General features: G+C 40.7%; 2 protein-coding genes across 2 annotated transcripts; both read left to right on the plus strand.

The window, feature by feature from the left end:
* Nucleotides 1-102: 102 nt before the first annotated feature.
* On the plus strand, nucleotides 103-10,994 carry LOC108607451. The gene is given in 9 exon segments (XM_017998288.2): nucleotides 103-831; nucleotides 3,428-3,561; nucleotides 3,631-3,764; nucleotides 3,824-4,376; nucleotides 4,441-4,644; nucleotides 4,646-5,082; nucleotides 5,166-5,470; nucleotides 5,533-5,781; nucleotides 8,124-10,994. Coding segments are annotated over 9 exon segments (4,542 nt in total). The 5' UTR covers nucleotides 103-683; the 3' UTR covers nucleotides 10,502-10,994.
* Nucleotides 10,995-11,882: 888 nt separating this feature from the next.
* Nucleotides 11,883-12,746, plus strand: LOC108602126 (small ubiquitin-related modifier 3). Its single transcript, XM_017990156.1, has 2 exons — nucleotides 11,883-11,978; nucleotides 12,086-12,746. The coding sequence occupies exon 2, from the start codon at nucleotides 12,159-12,161 to the stop codon at nucleotides 12,432-12,434; it is 276 nt and encodes a 91-aa protein (XP_017845645.1). The 5' UTR covers nucleotides 11,883-11,978; nucleotides 12,086-12,158; the 3' UTR covers nucleotides 12,435-12,746.
* Nucleotides 12,747-12,951: the final 205 nt, after the last annotated feature.

The raw sequence follows: 12,951 nt of genomic DNA on the forward strand, positions 1-12,951 counted from the left end.
ACATTTGCTATAATGTGCAAATAAAAAACATTTTAGACTTGAAAACTAAATTACTTAGTACTCTGACTATTTTCTGTAAACAAAAATCAGAAATTTTAATTGTTATGCGAACATCACAGCTCTAGTTCTCGTCAGGTGGCAATATTTGCCCAACAAATAGTGAAATTCAATTTAATTGCATTTTTTAGCTGCAAAGGTTGTAAATAGTTATTCCGTGTTAAATGTGTATTGTAGGGCTTACAAAATGTGCAAATTGTAATAAATAGTAATAATACCAAAAATCAAGTATTTTGATGAGCAATAATCTTGCCGTGAACGCAATAGAAGGAAAATCGAACGAACTTTCTTTTTTCCATCGCGAGTGTTGTGTGCTTGTGTGTATATGTTAAGTGTGTGTGTTTTTATTTGCTGCCATGCAAATGCGAAAAAGCGCAGCGTAAAATATAAAAAATTCAAATTAAAGTGCGCAAAAAGTCAATTAATTACGTTAACTTGTTTAAATTGTTCGGTTTGTGGCTCACTGGGCACGCCTACAATTGCAAAACGCCTACGCAATTAGCGCACAGGGGCACACTCACACACACACATACGTGCACGGCAGCCACTGTCGCTGTCAACGTTGACGCTGCCGTTGTCGTTGTCGTTGCTGCAGTAAACAGGAACAACAACAACAAACTAGAAACATGAAGAAAATCTTGTCGAAATTTGATAGAAATGAGAAATTGGATAACTCGCACAACAGCTCCTCATCGAAGGAGACAAACAGCTTTGTTGGCAAGGTCTTCACAGTCGGACGCGTCACGGTCACTGTCGAGGATGTCTTGGCCGAAGGTGAGTACGATTGACAAGTGTGTGTGTGGGGTGGTGGGGGGTGCCGTGAGTCAACTAAATTAAGGTCTGAAGCATAAGCAGTGATACGATTGTATATCAGATTAGATAAAGAAGCTTTAAGCGCCAGCAATTGTTTTTATTTGTGGGGCGTATAAACAATGGCGTTCACTTTTTTATCAGCCACACTTGTCGCATGCTGCGCAACTGTAGCGAACTGTATAAAGTTTTCTTCCACACAAATCAATGGAAATTGAATCAATTATGCATGTTAATTAAGTCCAATAAAGCCAGCACTATTTCTCTCTATTGCATTTATTTCCATTTGCAAAAGACACATACTCGTATCACACGTATGTGTATATACGACTTGCTCAAATGCCAGAGTTCAAAGATTGTATTTGCAGCTGTCCTTGAATTGAAGTGAATAATATCCTGGCAATGCAAAAGTGCTTGGCAAACACACACAAACACATGTGCATGTTTACAACAGCTGTATTTATATTATTGTCTATACTCAGGCTACGTTCTGATGATGAAATTTGCGCCGTAGCTGAAGTAAACTTTTTGCTGACTGCATACTTAGTTTAAGCTTTGCACGATGCTTAATTTGAATTATTGTATTGATAAGCTTGGCGCTTTATCGCTATAAATACGGCGCCTTCATCAATGCAATGCACCTGCTTCAAAGTAATTGATGTTTTGTATGTTGTGAGTGTGTATGTTTGCGTGTATGTGTCGTCTCGTTTTTATTTCAGCTTTCCACTTGGCTACTTTTATTGCAGTGGATACATGTATTTTGGCTATTTTCTCAAAACTTGGCAGACAAAAATTTGTTGTTGTTTGCTCTGTTAGTTGGCCGCAAACTGAGACCGCTGGCGCCGCTGTCAGCTGTCTTCGTTTTATTGTTGTTATGCATGTTGCTGCTAACTGTTGTTAGTTTCACCTGATTATAAGCTCACAGCATTGGCAGCTCGTGAGCAATATGCCTCAGCTTGAATAAATAATGCAAAAAAGTATATAAAAAGCAGCAAAAGCAACAGAAACAAAAAAACTTATTCGTAGTATGACTAAGTGGCAAGAGACACACACACAGACACACATACTAAAGCTCACAAACACAGCTGCAGGCATTTGGAAGTTCAGCGCACTGTTGCCTTGCGCTCCTCTCCTCTCTCTATCTGCTCGCTTTTTACACCTGCTTCGAGTTTTTTCTCGCACCACGTTACAATTACAGCTATTGTTGTTGCTTGATATACGCTGCTTAACCTTCAGCATTGATTAACATTTGACGTTATAATTTCACAAACGCCAACTAAAAAGTCTATCGTGCATACAAACATATGTATGTACATATGTATGTATGTGTGTGTGCATACATATGTAGAGCAATGCTACAATTACATACTAATGCTCATGCATACAAAAAAGTTTGTATATCTAGCTGTTCTTGTTACTGTTGTATGATTGCCCCCTAAATGATTTGTATTATTATTCTTTTTATTACTTTTGTTGTTGTTGTTATTACTGTTCTACGTGACCTTCAATAGTTTTGTACAAATCTACAAACACATGTACCTATTATGTATTTGTACATACATCATATGTATGTATGTATGTGTATGCATATTACGTCGCTTTTTATCGTTTATTGGAGTGCCAGAGTGCTGTTGAATATTTTGTATGCCGAAGGGAGGGGGGCGCAGCAGGGGCTTTGCACAATGTTCACTTTAACTGCGTTTGTTGTCTCAATTTTCGAACAATTTTATACTTAATTTAGATTATCAAGTTATATACCACAAAAATGTATGCAAAGCATAAAAAAATAAAATAATTAGTGAATAAGAGTTTTTAAAAGCAGATTTTTATACACTTTGACATTTTTTATAGCAAACGGAAAAGGTTATCAAGAAGTTGTGCAAATGTATGTAACAAGCAGAAGAAATTTGAAGTGTATATAGAAGTTGGTTGCGTACAACATTAATGTGTCCAATTGTTTCAACTCTTATGTCAATTGTAAGCCAAGTCGCTCTCACCATTTTCACTCAGTCGCTCGAGCAATTTGCAGTCACTCGCTAGCTGCATAGCTGAGAAAACTCTTCTCTCTATTCTGCGCTCTTAATGAACCACTCAATGCACACATACCACAAGCAAGGACTCTTCCTTTGCTTTTCCAACTGGACACTACTTTAGTAGGCGATCGCAGCTTAAGCAGTATAGACGTCAGTTGATCAGTGACCGTGAAAATTATTTCTGCATACATAAACCTAAATATGTAAATTGATTGCCAAGTCAATTTTTAGAATTAAACACTTTGATGACTCTTAGACCTTTCAATTCATTTTATTCTTAGCATTTTTCACGCCATTTTTAATTTATAGATTGTCTTTAGTTTTGCGTGCGTTCACTGTAGCTGAAAATCAAAGAAATTTCATACACACACATTTAAAGCCAAGTACAAGTCTTAAAGTCTTGTCTGTCAATTAAACTCTAACTGGAACAAAATAATTGGCATTTGCATATCCAGCCGCTGGTTAACCCTCAGCTGTCAGCTTGTTGTCTAGACACACTAATGATTTGCATTTGATTTGGCTTGTAGGTGGCTTCGCCATGGTCTTTCTGGCGCGTGGCAATGGCGGAGGCAGTGCGTCCACAACAAAGTACGCACTTAAACGCATGTATGTCAACAATGAGCATGATTTGAACGTGGCCAAGCGTGAAATACAAATTGCCGTAAGTAGTGTTAAAAAATAACAACAATTTAAGTGAAATAATAATCATCATTTTTTATGCACACTACAGAGCAATCTGAGCGGTCACAAGAACATCATAGGCTATGTTGACTCGAGCATCACGCCCACTGGCAATGGAGTGTGCGAAGTGCTGCTGCTGATGCCCTACTGTAAGCACCACATGCTGGCCATGATGAATGCTAGGCAAGTGTATTAGTTTACCAATATGACTTAAAACTTATTGTAAATTAATCACGTTGCAGATTACATGTGGGCTTCACCGAGCCGGAAGTGCTGACCATCTTCTGTGATATTGCCGAGGCGGTGTCGCGTCTGCATTACTGCCAAACGCCCATTATACATCGCGACTTGAAGGTCGAGAATATTCTGCAAACGGATGCCGGCAACTTTGTGCTCTGTGACTTCGGATCGGCCACGGCGAAAACGCTGAATCCGCAACAGCATGGCGTCAGTCATGTGGAGGAGGAGATACAAAAGTATACAACATTGTCCTATCGTGCACCCGAAATGATTGATCTGTACAATGCCAAGAGCATAACAACCAAAGCGGATATATGGGCGCTGGGCTGTATGCTCTACAAGCTTTGCTTCTTTACGCTGCCCTTTGGCGAGAGCACCCTGGCCATACAGAACGGACACTTCGCCATACCGGACAACTCCAAGTATTCGCGTGGCGTGCATCAGCTGATCAAGTATATGCTGGATACGGATTTGGAGCATAGACCAAACATTTGGCAGGTCTGCGAGGTGGCCTTTAGACTGGCGGGCAAGGATAATCCCGTACAAAATTTGCATGTAGGTTGCCACAGCTGCGCAAATTAAACTGTAACTCTAATCAATGCTTTGTTTGCTCTTGCAGAAATCACCGTTGCCCAATTTCGAGCAGCTGCTGGTGCCGCCATTTGAAGCGGAGGCCAAGCGCATTAGTGCCGCTGCTGCCAAGGCGGCCAAACCGCAACAAAACTCTTCGCTTGTGGAGGCAGGCACCAGTGTAGTGCCACGTTCGCGTCCTAAGGGCTCCAGCACGGTTCATGGCCAAAATGCTTTGGGCTTGGGCTTGCCGCCCAAGTCCGCTGCCACGTCAAAATATTACATCGCCGCAGCCTGTGGTGGAGCAGTTTCAGGCAAATTTCCCAGCCATGCCGCCAGTGTCAAGCACAACAGCAGCACCCGCTACAATCCCCACCAGCAGCAGCAGCACCACCACCAAAAACACCACCACTGGCAGCAACAGCAACAGCAGCAACGCTGTTAATAATCTATTCGAATCCAGCGTCTATCCGGATCCGTTTAATGAGCATGGCTCAACAGCAGCAGCAGCGCCTGCAACAACTGCAGCTGCTAATGTTGAAGCTGCCAGTGAAACGGCAGAGCCTGTCACCAGCGAGTTAACTGTCAGTGGTGGCAACAGCTCGCCCACCCAGCATATGCTAACGCCGCCCAAACCCAACGCCAACAGTGGCCATAGGCGCAATGTTAGCGACACGTCAGCGTTTAATAAGTAAGTTGTCAAGCAAACAAGCGCTGCATTAACAATTAGCATCATTTGTTTATTTTTATTAAATTTATCTTTCAATTTTGCAGAACCTTTGCCAATGAAACAAGTCAGTTCTTGGCGCCGTATAACAACAACATTGCCATGGCTGGCGATGGACCACAGAATGTGACGCTAGCCAGCGCTGCCTCCAATCCTGGTATTTATGCAGGCAACAGCGCCACAGCGTCCAACTCGCTGTCCAGCAATGAGATTGGCTTGAAGCGTCAGAGTGTGGACAAGCGTGTGGAGGCGTGGAATCCATTTGAGGAAGAGCAGCCCTTCAGTCAAATGACTGAGGATCATATATTCGAGGCAGAGTTTGATAAAATACGTCAGCGTGGTAGTCAAGGCAGTAAGTATAGTCGGCTTAACTAAAAGCAAATGCAAACTTATAAAATTTGTTAAATCTTGCAGGCATTACGGCCAAGTCGGCTTCTACTACGTCCACGCTAACGCCAACGGAACAAAGTGCTGTCGCCGCGGCAGCAGCAACAACGTCAGCAACAACAACAGCAGCAACAGCAGTAGCATTGTCTGTAACAGCTGTGGCAGCTTCAGCGGCTGCTGTGTCGCCAGCACTGGCAGAGGATCCCTTTGGCTCGGCGCCATTCAGCTTGCCGCCTGGGTTGCGTGAGAAGGCGAGTTCGCTGCGCAAAACTGGAGGTAAAGCATGATCAATTCTATAGTTAAATGTTGACAAGCCAGATATACGTTTAGTTTCTCGAATTGTTGCTTTTGTTGCTTTCAATCTCTCGATCTAGAAAGTGAAAGTGATTTGAACGTAGACGTAGTCTAAGATACCCACAAATGCCCACAAAGTAGAGTAAGCTAAACAGCAACAACAACAACAACTACAACTACTAGCAGCAGCAACAACTACAACAACAACAGCGACTACAACAACAACAACAACCACAAGTACTGCAGACAACATTAAGTGAGAGACAAACCAAACCATGGCAGCAAAAATAAATAAATACTTTGTATGCAAGCAGAGAGAGAATGAGAGAGACACAACAACAATAATAAGAACAACAACATTAGCGTGCCATAATTGTTTGTGTGTGTGTGTGTGTGTGTGTGTGTCATTTTTTTTTTTTATAGCAGCACTTCAGCAACAACTTGAACAATAACATGTATATTAAACTATTAACTGTATATAAGTCTATATACATTTATTTCAATGCACCACTGCAAAAGCTACTAACCAAAAAAAAAATGCTATATATAAATATGTACTATAAACTAAAATCTATATCCTAAGCGCTTCTAACATTATATAGAATTACACAGGTGCTGGTACTCCTTAATGCTCTAATGTAATTAATTAGTAAACATCAAAAGTAGACAAATTAGCGGTTGTGGTGACAAATTACCCAAAAAGTAAAAAAAAAAACAAATAAAATTAATATATGACAATTTACAAATACTTTCTCAATTACTTTATGTGATTTTAATTATATATATTTAAATGTTCTACATGTTGTGCGCATAGGTATGTATTTATTTATGTGCCTTACTACATGTTGCATTTTATTAACAATCAAATGTTTAGCATAAATATTTTACTAAACCACTGTATGTTTTCTTTTTCACTCTTTGTACTTTGTGTGTGTGTTCTTGTTAATTAAGCTAAGCAATTTAATGTTACAATATTCGTTTCGAAAAATCAAATCTTTTTAGTATTGTCGCATATCAATTTATAAATTTTGTTTCAAAAGTGCAATTCTAGCTAGGCTTACTGCTCATCAAAATTAGTACCAATTACTTTTGCAAATTGTATTAAACAAATTTTACATTTTTTTCTTTGTAAAGTGCGCGTCAAGCTGCGCTCGTTGCGCTTGTGGCAGCAGCAATTAAACAAATGAAGTCAAGCATATAAAATTGCTAACAACAAAATGAAGATTCCAACCAATGCTAGACAATATATATGTACATTTAAAATTATAAAAATTAACAAATTCAAATTCAATTGATAGTCAGTTCCTTATCAGCGCAAGCAAATGCAATTAATAAACAAAACTTTGTTCAAATATTGTGTATACATGTATTAAAAAGCAATTTTAAAACACCAAATCAAGCAAGAGTAACTAAAGTCAGGTAATGCGTTAAACCAAATCAGATTGGCCCATATATTATATATACATATGCATATAGAGAGAGCACTATATACATATATATTTACAATAGAAGCTGAGGAGTGTAGTTTAGTTTTAAACAATTTCCAATACAAATTGTATTAAACAATAATATGCAAGCAGCTACAACTGCTTGGGAAATGCAATAAATTTATGTTTATCATTAAACAACAAACAAAACAACCCACTATAATTAAATTGCAATACTAATACTTTAAGTACGTTAGCGGTGTGTTTACTAACTAATTAACTAAACTACTAACACAAAGGCTATGCACAGCGTAGGTTAGAATGTAATAAACAAATATATTTAAAACTTTGAGCTCAAGTTCTAGTAACAACAAAATATAGTATTCAAAATAATGCTCATTATGTTTGATTTTAATAATTTTATTAAAACTTAAATAATGTATATGACTTTTCAAATTATAGTCAGAATCATTTGGACACTCTCTCTTGTATAAAATTAAAGTTAAAATAAAATATAAATAATTTTTTCTAGCTACAGCTACTAATTTCAAAATTTAAATTTTACTGTGCATAGCTCATTAATATTACTAACTGTAATTTAATACTCTAAAAAAAAATAATCATCGCTTACTCCAATGGACAACATCGAGCTTCAGTTCTTCAGTCTGCCGTTACATTTAACTAAATCCTTAAACATTGTACTAATAATTTAACACACACACACATATACAACACTCACACACACACAGATGCATTTGAAAGTAAGCAAAACCGCTGCTAACACACATAGAGACACACAGTTAGACACTTGGACACTCTATCACAACGTCGTACCCTAAAAAGTAATCCTTAATCTCATTTACCTTATTGCATAAAAGTACTTGATCTCATCCACAGCCAAATTCATCGTTAGCTGCTCCTCGGGCGTTGTTACGCCCAGCAACTTAGCTGGCAACACACACAGTGGCGCCAACAATGCCACCAGCTCCAGTTCGTCCAAGTGGCTGCTCTCACCCACACTGGAGGAGGACAAGACCAGCTTGATAGGCAAACTCAACAAACTGGATGCCTCCGAGTGCAGCGGGCAAACAGAGCTGGGCGGTGGCTATGTGAAGCTGCCGCTGGATTCGCTGGATCGCAACAAGTATGAAAAGCTGCGCAGCAATGATCAGCCCACATCCGATGACTCCGACTCGGAGTTCTTTCAGCAGGACAGCGATGAGCAGCTGGGCACGGGCACTGCCAAGAAGGCGGCCATATTCAAGCAGATTGTGACCAGCAACATACCCGAGACCATACACAAAATCCATCAGGTGGCCTACCACAAGGTGGACAAGAGCACGCTGCCCATAGTGAAGAAGCTACGCCAGTCTGCGACGACAAAAAAACCATCCAGCTCGGCTCAGCAGGCGGCGCAGCAGCTAAATATAATGGCCGCAGCGGTGGCGGCTCAAGCCGCCCAAGCGGCCGCCGTGGCAGGCAATGTGGATGCATCGGACGATGATGCCGACTCCATAGGCTCGGCCAGTGATTTGCGTGCCGAGGATGATGATTTGTTTGATGAGAATCCGCGTGCGCTGCAGGGCAAGATGCGACGTGCTCCAGCGCTAGATATGGATGGCATCAGCGAGAGCGTCAAGACCTGCAATAGTTCCGCCTATCATGCCGAATGCGAAAGCGTCACCACACATGAGGATGATGTGCGTAGTCGCGTTGTGGTCAAGGTGCGCATGCGCAAAAAGGATCGCAGCGCTGCCGCCGCCGCTGCAGCAGCAGCTGCAGTAGCGCCCAGTGGCGATGCCAGCGCTGCCGGAGCTGACATTGAGGAGCTAAGTCCTAGCTCGAGTGATTTGCTTAACAAGCTGGGCGACCATCCGCTGCTGCTGGACGATGAGCTCGACTATGGCTCGGCGGAGAGCAAGAGCAGCAATGAATCGGCAGCAGCGCAGGCAGCAGAGGAACAGCAGGCCGAAGAGGAGGAGGAATTGGATGTGTTTGCCATGGCGCCGTTTAAGCTGCCCGTGGGCAGAGCACCCAAGTCCAAGCCGAAACCAAAGCCCAAACCCAGCGCACAGCCTGCAGAGATGTGGACTTCGACGCCCGTAAAGGGCGCACCACTGACCCCAGTCAGCCAAGCAGCAAACTTTGCCAACTTTCCGCCAGAGCCAGCGCATGCCTCACCGCAATTGGATGAATTCAATGAGCCCATCTTCAATCCATTTATAGAGCCTGCCAAGCAGCCTGCGCAGCCGGAACAGAGCGAGCAATGTGATCTCTTTGGCTCGGAGCCCTTTCCACAGGTAATACGCAAATGTGTTGTTGTCACGCCCGAGCACTATGCCCTCAACAATAATAACAACAACAACCACAACAACAACAATAATAATAATAGCAATAACAATAAAAATATTACAAAAGTAAATGCCGTCGCGGCTGTTAGCCATAACTCCCAGCTCGTAACCATAAATCATTCAATTATAATTAATAAAACACCCGAACCCAGCAGTGTCTATGTGAATGTGCCCAGCAGCTGCTCCATCACCATACCCGTTGCACCAACAACAGCTCCAGCTCCAGCACCAGCCCAGCCTGTTATAGTTACTGTGCCTGCCGCCGCCGCCGCCGTCGCCGCCCCAGCAGTTGCAACTGTGTCCGCCCCAGTTCCCGCTCCAGTGCACCTGCAGCCCCTGCTGGCCATTGCAGATAACGGATTTGTGCAAATCTCTCAAGATCGCTGCTCGGACTTTACGCCAGACGATGAGGAGGAGCCCGTGGTGTTGCGTTCTGCCGATTTGGTTGCCGACCACGTCGATACCATTGCCGCTATCCCCGTCGCTGTTAAGCCCAAAAAGGAAAAGTCCCACTTGGCTGTAAGAGCGCTGCCGGCCAAGCTCACCCAAAAGGTCAAGGGGCATGCGTACAAAAAAGTTAGCGCCGCTGCCCTTGGCTCCACATCCTCACTTAGCTCGGGCAGCAAACAGAAACATCAACGCTTGCAATATCAATCGCAGGACGATGATGAGGACGAGCGACGCAATGCCGGTGCACAGGATGAGAATGTCGGTCGCAGCAGTCGCAACTTTCAGTCCAACACCATCCAGAGCTCCGCCAAGACGGGCTTCAGCAACATGAGCTTTGAGGACTTTCCATCCGATCAGGAAATCGATCGCATGTCCAAGACCATTCCGTTTGAGGTGGTGCGCAAGGAGAAAATGTTACTAGAGGCAGAGAAGAAATTCGGTTCGCTCAAGCGACGCAATAATCTCTTCTCATAAACAAAAAAATGAATTTCCTACAAATTTACAAGCATGACTGATGTTTCAAAATAGAGCGGCAACAATGAAGATGAAGAAGAAGAAGAACAAAAAACATTCGCTGTGTATGTGTCCCACATGCATTATCTATCTTTATATACATAAATGTTAGCAATATTTAAATTTGTTTCTTTTTTGTAAAGTTTATTGTTTGCACCTGCGCCTCCTTCATTACCGTTAGCAGCAGACACATTACAGCAGCTAGAAAGGCAAACACACACATACACACTAGAACTTCCATACATACAATACATATATTTAGAGCTATATACAATTCATGCATATTTATATAAACTTACACATACATTATATTATATATGTATAGCCAAATATACCTCTGTCCCAATGGAGAGATAATGTATTTTTCGAGCAAAGTATTTCCCCCCCTTTAAAACACAGAGTGTTGACTCTGTTTTAAGAAAACTGCAGCTGCACAATTAATTCAAACTGAAAGGAATATACATACACATAGATACACAACACACAACACACATACACATTATTACTGTTATTTAGTACACACTTATATAGAATTTATACAATGCGTAAGTTTACCAAAGTTACATTTATATTGTTTATTTTGATTTACTTTATCAAATTTTTGCTTATATTTATTTATATTTAAATACACATATGCAACAACAATATGAATACAAATGTGATTATAATACCCTTATATCCTACAGCAATTAAACAGCAAACTATTATGACCACAAAATATTAACAAGAAACTCGTACTCAATTTGTTTATAAAATGATGTATTATTATCTACTAAATATAATATGCATATAAGCATACTAACATACAAATACATATATGTATATAAATGTATTATTCTTGGCGAATAAACTTGTTATCCCACAAATCAGATTTTGTAATTGTCATTCTATTGTTAGCCGGTGCAAACGTTTAGCAAATGTTTATTTTAACTTGACCCATCGTTGCTTCGTGACTAAAAATTAATCAAAAAGTAAATTCAAATATAACTGTCAGCGGTTAAGCGACTGTTATTTTTGCTGTAGGGCTGCCAGCAAGGTGAGTTTTACGTTGCCGGATCTCACGCTCACACGTTGCTTTGGTAGATTATACTTGGTATTTTCAGTATATTCGTATGTTAACGTAAGATATTTAAAAAACAGCTGTCTCAACAGAAATTAAGCAGTCCATTTGCAGATTAAGTGACAACCGTTGTTCGCTCAAGTATCTATATAAATAACATTTCATTTCAATAATTTTTTAATTAATACTTTCAAACAAAAATAATCGAAATTAAATACACCGATAGTAATCTTACTGTATCGAGTACATATCGAAAACAAATATTCGATGCCTAGTGGCAACGCTGCACAACTATTTTTTTTGGCGTGTGTAGCTGAAGCAAGCCGCTTGGCAAATTTCTTGAAAAATAGAGAAGCGAGCATCAATTTAGTTGAAAAAGTAAGCAAAGTGTGTAATTACTAGCGTAATAACGAAGAGTAAAACTGCTAAAGTACATTGCAAGTGAATATATATTAATTACTGCGTTTTATTTTACATTTATATAGCTCGTGCGGCCCGGCATCATTGCATTTTTTTTGATTCGTGAAAATCGTGAAGCGCGTACACAGCGAAAAAAACATGTCTGACGAAAAGAAGGGAGGCGAAACCGAGCACATCAACCTGAAGGTACTTGGCCAGGATAATGCTGTGGTACAATTTAAAATTAAGAAACACACGCCTCTACGCAAGCTGATGAACGCATACTGTGACCGTGCTGGACTTTCTATGCAAGTGGTGCGCTTCCGTTTCGATGGACAGCCTATCAATGAGAATGACACTCCGACCTCGCTGGAGATGGAGGAAGGCGACACTATTGAGGTCTACCAACAGCAGACTGGCGGCGGTGTTTATTAAATATATACTTGTATGAATGGTAGTTAAGCTAGTTACTCTTCATTTTTACGACACGACAACCAGACACAACAAAAATAAGATAAACAAAAAAAGCAACACTTAAACACCAGCGAACTTTTATTCAACAAACAAACAAAAACAAAATGAGAGGTTGCGATTTCATTTTTGTGGTTCAACTTTTGTCTGTGCGAGCGCAAAAATGGTAACAACTAAGAAGTATCCCTACAAAAATAGATCTTAATATGTATTTGCAAAACAAAACTGGAAAATAAAACATTCTGTAAACTATGATTTAAGAACTGATCCACAAAATATCTTACTTTTTTGGATTTGTTTGTCGGTGGCGCGCATTTGCCGCTTTACATTTTTCAGATGCTACCAACACATACACATACACGCACCCTAACGAATATGTACAGTTCAGCTGCTGTATGTGTATGTGTGCAAGCTAGTATACATACACAATGGTCGCACCATACTGAAATTCGATGATATGCATATTACATACATACATACA

This window comes from Drosophila busckii, chromosome 2L, assembly GCF_011750605.1.
Source record: "Drosophila busckii strain San Diego stock center, stock number 13000-0081.31 chromosome 2L, ASM1175060v1, whole genome shotgun sequence".
NCBI lineage: Eukaryota > Metazoa > Arthropoda > Insecta > Diptera > Drosophilidae > Drosophila > Drosophila busckii.